Genomic DNA, 15,581 nt, shown 5'->3' on the forward strand with positions numbered 1-15,581 from the left:
TAATGGACACTTGCTGCAGGCTTCAGTGGAAGCTGCACTTGATGTGAACAATTAGTTGGATAAACATATTTTCAGCGTTGCTCATATTATTCTACTGGTAAACATGTATTCAGTGCTGCCTATTGCTTATTTTATTTTGCATTGCTCCAAGGACATGTTGGAGAGAAGATGCAAACTAAGGCTAGAATGAGCCGATGCCAGTTGATACCTGATAATGTTGTTATGGAATTTGCTAAGGCCAAAGAGAAGCTATGTATGTGCTTCCTTGAGAAAGGGAAAGGTTTTGCCTCTTGGGGTTACTGTGAATCAGTCTGGCTGGGGGCCCATGGGAATTGTCAAAAGGTAGAGACTTACAAAGCCAGAAAATTCTGGAAAATGCCATCATGCGTTTGCGGATGGCTTAAAATAAGGGGCACCAGAGCAGTCAGACAGAAAGATTCGCTGGACGATGGACACATTGCTCCAGGCCTTTTGATGCCAAGAATCACTCTGCCTGCTGCCTGGCAGCTTTTCAGGGACTGCTGGCGAGATGAGGGTGTGCCTGGCAGCTGTGTCAACGGTGATTTATTTTATTTAGACTTCTTTTATTCATGTATTCATTTATTATTCATGTTGAATCTATTCATTTATGTATGTTTTTGGTGAATAAAGAGGCCGTATAAGAGCCATTTTATAACCTAGCTGAGTGTGTGTGTAGATACTTGCCCTTCAGCATCCAAAGTTTTTCATTCAGTGTAATCTGGATAAAAATAGAAATATATCTGTGCACTCTGTGAAAAGCAAAACAGGTGCTAAATTATATTGATTTAGATTTGGCAGGTTGGGGAGCTCATTCAGCAGATCATCCCCCAGCCATGGTTACGTATTCACAGCTTGTTCGGCCAGTCCGTATCAATCCCTTTGGAAGACGTTTCAAATCAAGTGGTTGATGGGAAGCAATTGCAATTGCCTCTTGGCAGAGGTTCTGCTGTGCTTTGAATATCAATTCCACATGAACAGTCCCATTTGGAGAATCTACTATCTGCCACCCCTGTGCTCCACCCCAGAGTCGTCAGCGACTTCTCTGGATACTTGGGTTTCATTTTTGCAACCCTACGCTTAGGCGTTCAGTTGGTGTGCCTCATAGTGCCATACCATCTATAGACCCACCTGTTCCTTCCTTGAATCTTGCTATGCCAACTTTAGTAAAGCTGTATGAGTCTTTGAATATTAGAATTAATGAGCAAGTTGATTTACTTACCATGCTAAATGAAAAGGTCTCTTTTATTCAAGATCTTCTGATGACCCTCAAAATGCTTAAACCTGTTTTTTTCAGATAAAACAACAAATCTATGGCAACAGAGTCAGTACATGTAGCAGCTCCATCTTTGCAAGAAACACCAACGCTGCAAGTCACCTTGTTGGCTTATTTAGTTAATACTTCACTCAATCAATCTTCTTTTTGTGTTACCCCAATAATGATGTTGGAAGCCTTGCCTTTGGCCCCGATCCTTTTCTCTGAACCATCTTTACTGGTAGAAGAGCATGAGCATAAAGGGATTATTTTAGATTTTTAATATTGAAAAGAAGCAGACATTGAAATCGAAGAATTCGAGTAATATAAAAAAATCAAAAAGCAGCAATTAAACCTTCATCCAGTGGTTCAAGAATATATTTAAGGTTAATAGCGGTTCCTTTGGCTGATTCTCCCAAACCTAAATGCAGGAACAAAAGGAAGAACAAGCAACGGAAAAAGGTGCCTCGGAAGAATGGGCCATTGGCACAATTAAGTACAAATCATGAGTCTCTTCAGGCTCAGGGTTCTTCAGATCCATCAATTTTGAGAGAGCTGTTAAATCTAACCACATACTGTTGAGTCGGAAGAACCTTGTTGCCATTTCTGCACTGCCTCGACAATCTCAGCAAGTAATTATTCCTGCTGTGCAGACGTTGCCTTTATCCATGCACTCTAGCGAATCGGAAGAACATTCTGTTGCCATTTCTGCACTGCCTCGACAGTCTCAGCAAGTAATTATTCCTGCTGTGTAGATGTTGCATTTACCCATGCAGTCTAGTGAATCGGAAGAACCTTGTTGCCATTTCTGCACTGCCTCGACAATCTCAGCAAGTAATTCCTCCTGCTGTGCAGACGTTGCCTTTACCCATGCACTCTAGCAAATTGGAAGAACATTCTGTTGCCATTTCTGCACTGCCTCGACAATCTCAGCAAGTAATTCCTCCTGCTTGCAGACGTTGCCTTTACCCATGCACTCTAGCGAATCGGAAGAACATTCTGTTGCCATTTCTGCACTGCCTCGACAATCTCGGCAAGTAATTCCTCCTGCTGTGCAGACGTTGCCTTTACCCATGCACTCTAGCAAATTGGAAGAACATTCTGTTGCCATTTCTGCACTGCCTCGACAGTCTCAGCAAGTAATTATTCCTGCTGTGTAGATGTTGCATTTACCCATGCAGTCTAGTGAATCGGAAGAACCTTGTTGCCATTTCTGCACTGCCTCGACAATCTCAGCTAGTAATTCCTCCTGCTGTGCAGACGTTGCCTTTACCCATGCACTCTAGCGAATCGGAAGAACATTCTGTTGCCATTTCTGCACTGCCTCGACAATCTCGGCAAGTAATTCCTCCTGCTGTGCAGACGTTGCCTTTACCCATGCACTCTAGCGAATCGGAAGAACATTCTGTTGCCATTTCTGCACTGCCTCGACAATCTCGGCAAGTAATTCCTCCTGCTGTGCAGATGTTGCCTTTACCCATGCACTCTAGCAAATTGGAAGAACATTCTGTTGCCATTTCTGCACTGCCTCGACAGTCTCAGCAAGTAATTATTCCTGCTGTGTAGATGTTGCATTTAGCCATGCAGTCTAGTGAATCGGAAGAACCTTGTTGCCATTTCTGCACTGCCTCGACAATCTCAGCAAGTAATTCCTCCTGCTGTGCAGACGTTGCCTTTACCCATGCACTCTAGCAAATTGGAAGAACATTCTGTTGCCATTTCTGCACTGCCTCGACAGTCTCAGCAAGTAATTATTCCTGCTGTGTAGATGTTGCATTTACCCATGCAGTCTAGTGAATCGGAAGAACCTTGTTGCCATTTCTGCACTGCCTCGACAATCTCAGCAAGTAATTCCTCCTGCTGTGCAGACGTTGCCTTTACCCATGCACTCTAGCAAATTGGAAGAACATTCTGTTGCCATTTCTGCACTGCCTCGATAGTCTCAGCAAGTAATTATTCCTGCTGTGTAGATGTTGCATTTACCCATGCAGTCTAGTGAATCGGAAGAACTTTCTGTTGCCATTTCTGCACTGCCTTGTCAGGTTCAGCAAGTAATCTCTCCTGCTGTGCAGATGCTGCCTTTGACTTCTTCCCAATAATCTTTGAACATGCAGGTGTTGAACTATCAGGGAGAAAACCGTGTTTCTCAGCATGTGGACTTTCTTACACTGGAACACAACAGATCATTATTGGCACAAAAGCACCAGCTCCATAAGGATAGCCCCCTGAGACAATCATCAAATGTTTTACCATCGAATCTCACCAACAGTTCTAGTTCATCTGTTCCAGGGGCAAGGGATTTTCAAGGGGTTGGTAAGCCTATTCATTTTCGTTATCCCTATGCCACAGCAGAACAAAGAAGAGCCCCAACTAGATCTGTATCTTCGCCTCTGTTAAGGGTTCTTCTCTGCAACCATGATCCAGCCTTGTTATAAAACCTCTTCACTGTTGTCTCATTTTGGAACGTTAAGTGGGTTTGAACGATCATATTGTACTTAATAGCACCAACGTTTTCCATTTCTTTGACATCATCACCTCTTTACGATCCGTTTAGTTTAGAGACACATAACAGATTGAATGTATCAATTATGCTGAACTGGATCAAGTCTTTTTCCATGTTCCCAATAAGATTGTTAGAAATGTTACTTTGGAAGCAGTCCATTTGTTAAACTGTGACATCTCGGAAGTGAATAGGGATGAAATCCTAAGGTCTTCGAGAGCCTTTGAAGAGCAGATCTACCACCACATCCAATTCTCCTCTGAAGGTCCCATGTACACAATCGTTCTGTTTGTAGTAAAGCGGTCGAATATTGGGTGTGGCTTGGGTTAAAGAGCATCTAACTAGCCCAAGTGGGTTATACAAGGCATGAATATCTCCCGCGGGTATGGGCGTTAACCCATCTGCTTTTTATTGACATTTTATAAGTGGAAAGTGGTACTGGGCCTCATTACGACCCTGGCGGTAAGGGGTTTACGCCAGCGTTAGCTGCGCCGACCCCTTACCGCCAATTATGAGGTCCCTTAGCGCCATGGCGCTTTTAACACCTGCTTTTAGCAGGTGTTAAAATCCATGGTGCTAAGGGACCATGGAGTTAATTACGCCACCGTAATTTACGGTGGCGTAATTAACGCCTTCCCCACTCCCATTATGCCCTATGGGGCAAAAATGGGAATGGGGAAGGGTAAATGGAGATTGGGGACTTACCGCCCCGCCGACCTCGGAATGGGGCGGTAAGTCCGCCTACCACCATGGCGTAAACGTAGTTTACGCCATGGTGGTAAAGTCACGGCCCAGGCGGTAACTTACCGCCTGGGTCGTAATGAGGCCCACTGACACTTGTTTATGGCACAAAGAGAAAACTGGAGCTCAGTAATATGAATTGAAACGTTATCAAAGATTATTTGGAAAAGAGTTCTCTTGTTAGCTCGAAGTGTTCCCATTCAGGTGGTGCGTCATGAGTTGGGGCTGCTCTCTCTCCGTTATGGTAAAATAGAAGGCCTTTAATGAGGAAATGTTTATTGGCACAAGCCAACTCCTTATTCCCGCTTTAAAAAAATATTTAATCTGTAGGGTCTGACTCACGGTGGGAAGGGGGTTGCTTACAATTAATGACTTCGGTAGACATTACCTTGGAGCAGTTGCTTGAAAACCCTGATAAAGCTACGGAAACACTTTGGCAGTTCGTTTGGCTTTACACGCAAGCCCAATGTAGGAAATATAAAGCATTTGTCCATTTTAGAAATTAGATTAACGCTTTCAACACTGCCAAAGTATTTGGGCAAGATCCTAGACCCTTATATAGAAATTCAGTGCGCTTAAAGGTACTTAAAGGTACAAGGCATGCGTCAAAGATGGTCAAAGGAGGATAGCTTCTGTCGCTTTTGTAAGGTCACATCTTAAACTGAAAATGTGAGGCATTTGCTGATGTCTTGCCCTGTTTGGCTGACAAAAGAGACCATTTTTGGGTACATTTTTCAATCAGTACAGGACTCTAACAGAGGAAGATGTGTGGGCCATTTTGTTCAGTGGCCAACCATAACTTTGTCCATTGTTAGGTTCTTTCAGCACATGGTCTTCATAACCTAGAGGTGGTCATCTATATTTGATATTAGGATGACTGTATTGTATTTGCTTATATATATTTTTTATATGCTGTATGTTATGAATTTTAAGAGATAATGGGCCCGATTCATGGGATTGTTTGCACAGTTCCAAGTGACATTGCACTGCTGAAAAGTGACTTTGCACTGCCGACACAAACCCTGGTTCATGGAACTGTGCAAAGTGTATGTTTGCCGTGCAAAGTCTTTGCAAAGTCATTTTGTACTGCCAAGACCTTTTGTACTGCATAATGTTCACATGTTTGATAGCTGCCCTTCCCTGCTATCATTCTGAAAGGCTGCGAATATAGACATCAGTGCCTCAAATAATTGATTCAGGCAAGTCCTTTAATTATTTGGCCTTTTAGCAACTGGTGAGAATTACACTACGTATGTGGTCAAATGTATTTTCTATTGTATCTCAATAGTACGAGTTGTGATCTTCACATTCCCCGAATTCTGCCTAGTGTCACAACAGCATTTTCTGACGCCCCCAAACATGATGCATCACAAATAATATGAGTAAGACTTTAATGAATGCACTGCCGCAGGGCTAGGAAAGCATAAGTACCCAGTGAGCAGGTTCAGTTTTCACTACTTCAGGGTAGACATCCTCCTGATGTCCAAATGGCCTCTTTGGCTAACAGGAGGGAGCCAACACAAAAAAAGACACACGATTGGCAATGCACTAGGTCGTGCTGCAGCTGAAAAATGAACACTTAAACACACTGGTTGCAGTTAAGATGAATTTTTTATTATATATACAATAAGCTTTCATAGATGTGCTGTTCTTTTCAAAATAAAAAGGAGAAGGTAACAAAAATAATTTTAGCATAAGAACTACAATCAAGACTCAAATATATATATATATTTATATATATATGACTAAAACAGAAGTTAGTTCTCGACTTAAAAGTAACACAGAACCTGAAATGACAGATCGCAGGTTGCGTTGTTTAACTGGGACAGTAAAAAACTGTACAGTGCAAGCAACACATTACAATAAAGTATGACCAATGAGGCAGTCTTTGAGTGAGGATAGTGGGGAGGATTTTTAATATCTCATAAATCCGCCATATCTCTTCTCCATCTCTGGGGTTTCTTTGGAATGACTCTCCCCATCTTCATCGGAAGGGGCTGAAGAATCGGTGAAGCGCCGCATGAATCCCCCATATCGTTTCTGATAGTCCAGCCACCATTCTGGCCTCCCCACTCTCCGCATGAAACCTCCGTACCTCTTGTGCAGATCCTTGGGCCCTTCTTCCATCTCTGGGCTCCTCTTGACCCCTCTCATGAAACCCCCGTAGCGTTTGCTGACCTCCCCTTGGCTTTCGTTAATGTTGTCTCCATAATGCCCAGCATCTGGGTTATCTCCGTTGCCAGGGCCTAGCAGCTCCCTCAGAAGTTCCGCAGCTTCGCCATCAGAGTCCTTCTTCATGAAGCCCCCATACCTCTTGGTCAGGATCTCACCATTATTCTCTTCATCTGGTTCTATGCGGTAAAGCTCGTCCATTTTCTTCATGAACCCACCATATCTTTTCATGAAGCCGCCATATTTCTTAGCAAGTAAGTGGCTGTCATCCCTGTCTGGATCTCGCTCGCCATTTTGTTGAGCAATGTCCAGTTTGATAAGTTGCAGGAACTCCTTGCAGGTGTCCCAGGCATTAGAAGAGGGAAGTTTGCCTTCACATTCCAGCGTACAAGCCTACAATGATAAAAATTGGATATTTGCCAATTATTTTATGAAGTGAAACAAATGCTAATAAAATGCTTTCAGCTGACACATATCGTATCCCCTATATTTGTTTGTGAAGTATGAACACATTGCATACAATAACACGTAATAATATATGAGATGAAGTACCTCCTACCATAGGTTATAAGGATATTGCAAGTCAGTGAGGACTTTTGTGACCAAATAGAGGAAGGAGGCTCCAGGCCGAGTTCCTTTATAAGGTCACGGATCTTCAAGATGACCTGCAATATCATTTTTATGTATTCTAGTGGCCAGTTTATTCCTCATAATACGTGACCACATACTGTCATTACCTTTTAATTCCTCGTTTCTTTCATAATACAATGTAATACAATGTAAGAGATCTTCCATTTGCTTATCCATATAACCAATATAAAATCTGTTTGGATTTTTAAAAAAACAAAAAATGGAGCTCCTAATGTGTTGCAGAAAAGTATTTCAAGCAGTTTAATAAAATGTATCGAAAACAAGTAGATTCTTTCTCACATGTGTTAAACTCCAGCAGTGCACAAATTAAACATTCTATCTGAGCAAAAAGCAGGTTACGGCTGGTGAGGTAGTTGAATCGCTGATCTTTTACAAAGCACGTTAGAAGGCAACTGCATAGGCATAGTTTAAACAAGGATTTATTAATAACTTTAAGGGTCCGCTTCATGGAATATTTGCCCGGTTCAATGGGAATTTGCACTGCTGAAAGTCACTTTTCAGCAGTGCAAATTCACTCTGAACCGGGCAAATATTCCATGAATCGGGCCCTTAGTTCGGCAAGCACTTAATAAAGCATGTTGACAAGACACTATGGGCCTCATTACAAGTCCGGCGGTAACCCTGCCGGTGCTACCCCTGGGTTGCCACCAGACTTGCAATATTCACCGGTGCCTGGCTTGCCGGTAACATGGGGGATTACAACCCTGGTGTTCCTGGAAGTTAGGCGCTGGTAAATGTTAAATCCCCATTCCCATTGAGTCACACAGGACTCAATGGGAAAGGGAACCACGCAAGCACCGGCACTGTTAATAAGGATTCCGGTGCTTCTGGAAAATCTCTGTGGGCGGGTGCCGTTCCACCTGCCAGGTTTGACCCTGGCAGGCGGCACGGCACCCGCCAGTAGAGTCGTACTGTGACGAGTTGTAATGAGGCCCTATGTTACAGTACCACCATTACATTTGAGACTGGGTTATTCACATGTGGCAGTACCTGTCCGGGGTTTGTCCACGTCATCAGCACACATCTTGACTAAGCTTTTGCAAGGAATGCTCGGAACTCATACTCTATATCTCTAGGGTGCGATGTTATTGGCTGTATTTCTACATACGTGTCTTCACACTCATTAACCCACGTCAGTTCTATCAACCATTCACAGCCATTTGGAAGATGCTGATCTTTCCATTTTCATAGAATACATCCAACATTCAAGAAGGACCTAAATCGCCTTGCAGGGATATCAGCTCACACCGCAAATAGTACACTCGTTAGGGATTTATACGGTTGTTTTTTATTACACTAGACAGTATTGTATAAATCTGTTCCAAGAAGCACACTAGCTCCGGGCAGATCCACAGCATGTGTGCATACCCTGCATCTTCACACCTACACCTTGGACATCGACCATCATGGTTGGGGTGTATTTTCCCCAGGTTACGTGCATATAATGTAGCATATGCAGTATCTTATATTGAATTAACTTCATACTCATATTCATGGAGACTGATTTAGTGAACGAACACTTAGACTTCCACTGTCCATCTGTTATGTTGAGCTCCAACTCCTCTGCCCACTTCTCCCGACTACCCCAAGGAGATCCCTTTATATAGGGTTGCTAATATTCTCCGGCACCCATATAAATTGGATATAAGGACAGGCAGCTTGTTTCCGGGGATTCTATCGGGTAGCATTACCACCGTTTTTGCGCCACCAGCCTAGGTCTATGAAATGTTAGCCTTTCTGTGGGTGTACTCTTGTGGCCCTCCCTCCAGGTTTGCAGTGTCAAGAAACTTCCCTTCAATGAACAAATCTCCGATTGTGTGATAACCTAGCTCGTTCCAGTGTGACTTCAGCAACGCTTCCCACATAGGTTAAAAGTTAGGGAAAATCCACAAAGGTAGCCAACGGCACTATGGGTTTTTCACATTAGTTTTAATGGAAATTGCCCTCCAAGCTAACAGCTTTGTCTGCACAGGGTCAAATGGGCAATCATCTTTGTAATTATCATCTAGGATTAATGATTTCATATCAGAATCTCCCGCTGCTTCTTTTTCCAACTTGACATGCGGGAGAGTCACATCTGTTCCATACCAATAGGTTGCAACCTGCGCCTCAGCAGCCAACCAGCATACCTCCTTGTTTGGATTTGTAAACCCTCTCTACTACACGATTGCGCCACATCTTCCTATTTTTTCCTAACAGCCCCAGAATGTCATAGGAATCGGGACATGTTCCAATGGAGAGCCTTAAACCGGTCTGCCCAGCCATATCGGTACATTTACAAATAGATACAATAATTTGGGCACAAATATCATTTTAATCAACGCAAATCAGCCTGCTGGCAACATTGGTATGCACGACCAATGGCTAATTTTTGTGTGTGCATATGCTGCGTGGGTTTCAAGGTTTTCAAGGTTCAGTCAGCAATGTATTTTTTTTCCCTGGAGATCATGACTCCTAGGTATTTAAATCTGTCTGGCACCCATTGCAGTGGAAAAACTCCCAGAGGGGAAGACTTATCATAATTTACTGTAAACCTAGAATATTTACCAATTTCGGTAATGCCTTCCATAATAGGGTCTAAGTTGTTTTGGGGGTCCCTAACATAAAATAACATGTCATTCGCGTATAGAGAGATGATCTACGACTGCTCTGGTATTTGTACTTCCTGCTTTCTGTGGAGCTGTGGAGGTGCCTAATCAGATCCGCCATGGGCTCAATCGCTAAAGCAAATAGTATGGGTGACAGTGGGCAGCCCTGAAGCATCCCACTGTTGAGTTTGCTGGCTTAGACTGCACTGCGTTAACTCGGACAATGGCAGTGGGATTCGTATATAGAAGTTTGATATATTGTATTAATTGTTCTCCCAAACCGCTTCTTCATAGGACCCAAACAGGAATGTTCAGGATACCATGTCGAATGCTTTTTGAGCGTCTAATGCTACGGCCACTGCTTGGGTGGCAGGTGTTATACGGGACATGATATTAAACAGTCATCTGAGGTTTAGAGATGTAGATCTTTCTAGTATGAAACACGCTTGATTGTGGTGTATTTGGGAAAACATGAGGGGTAGTAACTTATTAGCTATGACTTTAGCATACACTTTGGCATCTAAGTTCATGAGGGACAATAATCTGTAAGAGCTGCATTCCTCACTGGGTTTCCCTGTCTCCGGAGTACAGTAATAATGACTTCTCGAAGTGTCCTCGGGAGTTGCCCATAATGTGCAGATTCCTCCCACACTTTCAACAAGTATGGGGCCAAAAGAGCACCATATTCAATGTAAAATTCCACCAAGAGTCCATTAGGACCTGAAGACTTGTTCCTCGGAAGGTCCTTTATTACTTTAAATATTTCTTCTACAGTAAAGGGGTTGTTTAGCTGCCTTCTGGCACCTTCTGAGAGAACAATTGTAATACCCTGAACCGAATGTTGTATAACCTGATGTTCGTTGCTCATTCCTACAATATAATTCAGACCCTTTTCCATCCGTATCAATTTGGACAGTGTCCTACCAGGTTGCTCCCCTTTCCTGTATCTTCTAGCCACAGCTGGCACCGCAAAATATTTCACCTCTCTATCAACATGCTGCTGAAATACCTCTAGTTTGGTCTTAATATCTGCCTGCAAAGCATGGTTTGGTGCAGCCACATATTTGCTTTCCAGGGCGTTTAGTTGGTCTTGAATAATGGCTATGTCTCTATGTTTAACCTTAAGCACAGCAAACTCCCTAGACATGGCCATCACCCTAACAAACACCTTAAACGTTTGCCAAAGGATACCTTATGACATTGTATTGTTGTCATTAGTCTTAAAAAAAAAGTATGGATGTTGTCTTCACCACTTGTTCTAAATACCAAATCCTGTAAAGCCAACGATTTAAATCGCCATGCTGTGCGGTCCCAGGGTTTCCCACCCCATCTTTAAGAGAGCACTATTGGTGAGTGATCCAGATAGGTATGGGGGAGTATATCAGCCTCTACCATCTGCCACACTAGGTTCTCTGAGATCAAGAATAGCTCTATCCGAGACGACATTTTGTGTACTGATGAATAATAAGAGAATCCCTTTGTCACTGTATGCAAAATCCGTCATATGCCAGATAGCTTAAGCCTATTCATTTGGTTTAGAATACAGACTGCTGCCTTTGATCTGGAGCCTTACCTATATGGTTCAGGTCAAGGTTTAAAATTGTATTCATATCTCCCCCCCCCAAATAATCGGTATCATATGATAAACCATGAGAATGTCCGTCAAGTTTGCATGGAACCCCAGGTCATCCAAGTTCTGCTTATATGAATTCCCCAGTAGCATTTCCCTACTTAACAACTTACTGTGTACGTCCAGACCTACATGTGAGATTAGCAATTATTTAAAGGTAACACGTTTATGAATCAGGGTCAACAGCCCTCTGGACTGAGTCGAGAGGTTAGTGCAAAATCTATTAGTACCCCACCCCTTAGCAAACCATAATTCACATTCCCACGTTTGTGAGTTTTTCTGTAGGAATAGTATGCGTACATTGTGCCGGTTCACATGAGACCCTATTCCCCTAGCTTTGGAGTAATTCCCAAGCCCCCTTATATTCCAGCTCAGAATTTGAACAGTTCCCATCAAAGTCTAGAATAGAGTCAAGCATCTCAGCCTTATAGTATAACCATAGCACTGTCAAATATAAACTGCATACAGCATTGTTCTTTGTATTGTGCATGCCAAAACAATTTTGAAATACCTTTTCCCCAACAACAGCACCTACCCCCACCTCCCTCATCGTCTCCCCAACCAGAGCCATGTCAATCCTCCCCAAACCCCCTCCCTAACGCCAACACTACCACCAGTGCCATACCAGCAACCTTGCACAGGGGAACACATCTTCCACTTCCTTCCGCCTCCAATACTACCCCGCCCAACATTACATAGGATAAATGAACAATAAACCTGAGTGCTCACTGTCGGCGTTGTCTCAGCATATCACACCAGAACATTATTACCAGCACAAAGTCAATAAAACATTATTAGCACATTCGAACAGGTGCCAGCTGCATCAAGCATGGCAGGGTCCACACCACTATACAGTACAACCATCACGTGGAAGAGGCCGCCATCTCCACCTCTCCATTGTATCCTGCAGGACCTGCATGAGTATATTGGCCTCTATGAAGGCCACAGCTTCCTCCGGTATCGTGAAAAAGAGAACTTTAATCCGATGTTGTATTCCCAATCTTGCTGGGAAAAGCATTGTATTTGGGAGCCCGAGCGCGCAAAGGGCATCGTCTGGAGAGTTACCTGGCTGTTGGGCTGTGGCTGCTGTGTGACTGAAGAACTCCTTCGTTTTACAGTCTGCTTCCCTTGAGGTTCGCCTGTGCGGACACCCAGTGCGGAGGCAGGAGGGGAAACACCATTGCGCCGGAGCGCTGCCTGACCCCGCCTCTTTGCCCGCCCCCGGCTCCTCCCCCAGGAAGGAAGTAGAATTTAGGTCTGACCCAGACACCCTTGTGGCGCTAAGCCCGAGCGCGCAAAGGGCATCGTCTGGAGAGTTACCTGGCTGTTGGGCTGTTTGGCTGCTTGCTGTAGCGGAGATCGCCCCGCAACGAGTAGAATTGGTAGTTCATTCACCCACTAGGAGGTTTGTATAGAGGAGCTGCACGACAGGATGAAACCAGCCCCAGCGTCCATGGACATCACTGCAACGGGGCTGCGAACTAGACTCCAGGTAAGGCACAGAGTTGCCTCTTTACCAGAGGCAATGGGGAGTCCTGAGCACTCATCGAAAGTGACCTCGTTGAAACAAAGCGGCCTACCTTTTGCAGCAAAAAACGAAAGAGCCTTTCTGTGGGGGCAAACACGGATATGGGGAACAATAATCCTCAAATGTGCCCAAACCCAGATAACTCACGATTGATACCAAACTCCCCGAAGCAACTAATGGCATGTACAATTCCCTCTATAGGAGGGGTAACGAATCCTTTTCCTATGATTCAAGACCCATCAAAGTCCCAGAACGACGATACTAACCAGGAGAAGGGGAAAGATCAACACAGTGGTGAGTCAGATGCAACTACCCAAAGTGTTTGCTCTGTTCCCTCAAAAGAACAAACCAAAATTCCAGTAGATTCTAATCCGCTCCCGGAAGATCCACAAGGGGAGGCCACGTGTGATTTGGACAACACGGGAGCCGATAGGGAGACTGGAATAACAAATGCTAGAAGCGAAACTGATGTGAGAAAGGATTTATCCACTTCTCGAAGTGAAGATGACGTTCAAACGAGTCACCGTGCCGACGAACCTGTCGAAACTCTTATCGAACCTAATCTCGACATGGAGCCAAGGATGGAGAGCTCAACAGAGGAGAAGGTGGTGAACAGACGAAGCGTCACTCCAAAGGCGCCTAGAAAATCGAGAAAGAACTCCAGCAACGAGATGGCTCCATTATCTGAGATTGGAGGGACTCATGGAGATGATTGGGACGTCATTGAGTTGGGCCAATGGGAAAAAGCCCTGCAAGATTCTACAATCGACATGGAGGAAAAATCACGTCATCTAGGCTCCAGGGAGGCATCCCCAGTAGCTATTGATATCTTCCAGCCATACAGGGAAGAGAATTGTATCCAAGACCTTATGGGTAAAAGCGACCAAAAAACCCATATAAATAATCAGAATGATAAATTGGATATGAGGCCAAAAGATGGCCCAAACGAGAGAAGTACACCTATGACCTTAGAAAATCCAATGATGGAGCCGCGTGCAATTGGTGGGAATTACCCTACGAAGATGTGTTTAGACAAACACCCTCAAAATGATTCTGAAAGGATGACTCCTTTAAGAACTCAAGGGTCCAGAGTGCTGCCACCAGTTAACCTGAGTAACTTGAGCCTTGCGAGTAAAATCATGCAGGACCTTACGTTACTTACGGGGAAAATTCAAAGGGAAAAAAGGAAGAGCTTCTCCTTAATAAATGAGAGGATGGCAGCATTGGACATGGAACTAGAAAAAGGGAGATCCTTTGTGACCGCCGATTCTGAGTTATCCGCCATTAATCAGCGGGGCGATAATGCGAAGCTAAACACTGATCTTGAGAAGACTAACACTAGCTCAGGTTGCCGAAAACAAGATCCAAAATCGCAACTTCCAGTCGGTGGACCTCGTATGATAACTAAAATGACCCAGACGTTGGCAATGGAAGACCCAGTGCCGAATCCGGATATACCACGAAAAGATCAAATAACCCAACTAATCAGCGAAGCCTGTATAACTGAAAGAGCAAAGGACATGGAACATATACAACAAGTGATCATGACCTCGCTGACTATCTCATTAGTGCCTTTTCTCAAACTCTATGAGGTGATAAAAGACTCGGTACAAGAAGTTACTACTACGAATTTGAAAATAAAGGCGGCAAATATGCAAATGGCTCTGTCCTTACGAAACCTGAATATACGAATAAATAAAGAAGCTGAACAAACTCAGCACTGGCAAAACCGCCTCGGTGATCTAGCAAGAAGGGATGCTAGTGATAAGTCACTGCTTATGGAAGCAGTTCTTGAAGACTGCAAATGGATGAGATCTTTGCATAAACAAAATAAAGTGGATCCGCAGGCGGTGGAAAATCTAAACCGAGGGAAAGGCCCAATGAAATTGAAACAAAGCAACGAACCAGAGACACCTCGTGAGAAAATAATTCTTATTTCCCCTGGTTGTAAGGGAGATCAAAAACAAGATCCGAAACCCCAACTAGAGCAGCCTAATTTTGCGATTTTCTCAGGCACAATCATAAAAGAGAAGGAACATCGGTTGGGAAAAGAGTTGGTTAATAAAACTAAAGAAAATGGAAAAAAATCAAAAAATGAAACGCTCAAACGGAAAGTGAATGGATCAAGAGACTTCTTGAGGAATTTAAGAACTCCTCCGAGAAGGGAAAATTTGCAATGTACTAAGAAGCCAAGAAGAGAACTGGCGATGGGAGAATTAGATAGTATGGAGACCGAGGGAGTGAATGAATCTAAAATCAGGGAGTTTTCAGTGGACGACAAAAGGGATGATTTGGATAAATCTGCGGACTTGAGTGACCTGATCGATCTCATGGACAAAATTAGCGATGAAGATGAGTTGGGAAGAATCAGTCCGTCAGATTGGAAGACAATTGATAACTGGGACACTGTCGATTTGGATTTATCCTCGAAAGTGGGTAAGAAATCTCAAAAGGACCCAATTACTAAGTCCACAGGGGGGCTAAGAAAAAAAGCTGCC

At 43.7% G+C, this 15,581-nt stretch overlaps 1 protein-coding gene across 1 annotated transcript in view; it reads right to left on the reverse strand.

The window, feature by feature from the left end:
- Positions 1–6,106: 6,106 nt before the first annotated feature.
- The window catches only part of PENK (proenkephalin), a 73,181-nt gene continuing 63,706 nt past the window's right edge, over positions 6,107–15,581 (reverse strand). The window contains exon 3 of the mRNA XM_069621075.1: positions 6,107–7,079. Coding sequence (XP_069477176.1) covers positions 6,429–7,079 — 651 coding nt within the window. The 3' untranslated portion in view covers positions 6,107–6,428. The remainder of the gene's footprint in view (positions 7,080–15,581) is intronic.

The sequence above is a fragment of the Ambystoma mexicanum genome, chromosome 5q, assembly GCF_040938575.1.
Source record: "Ambystoma mexicanum isolate Mex_15411 chromosome 5q, UKY_AmexF1_1, whole genome shotgun sequence".
In the NCBI taxonomy this organism is placed as follows: domain Eukaryota; kingdom Metazoa; phylum Chordata; class Amphibia; order Caudata; family Ambystomatidae; genus Ambystoma; species Ambystoma mexicanum.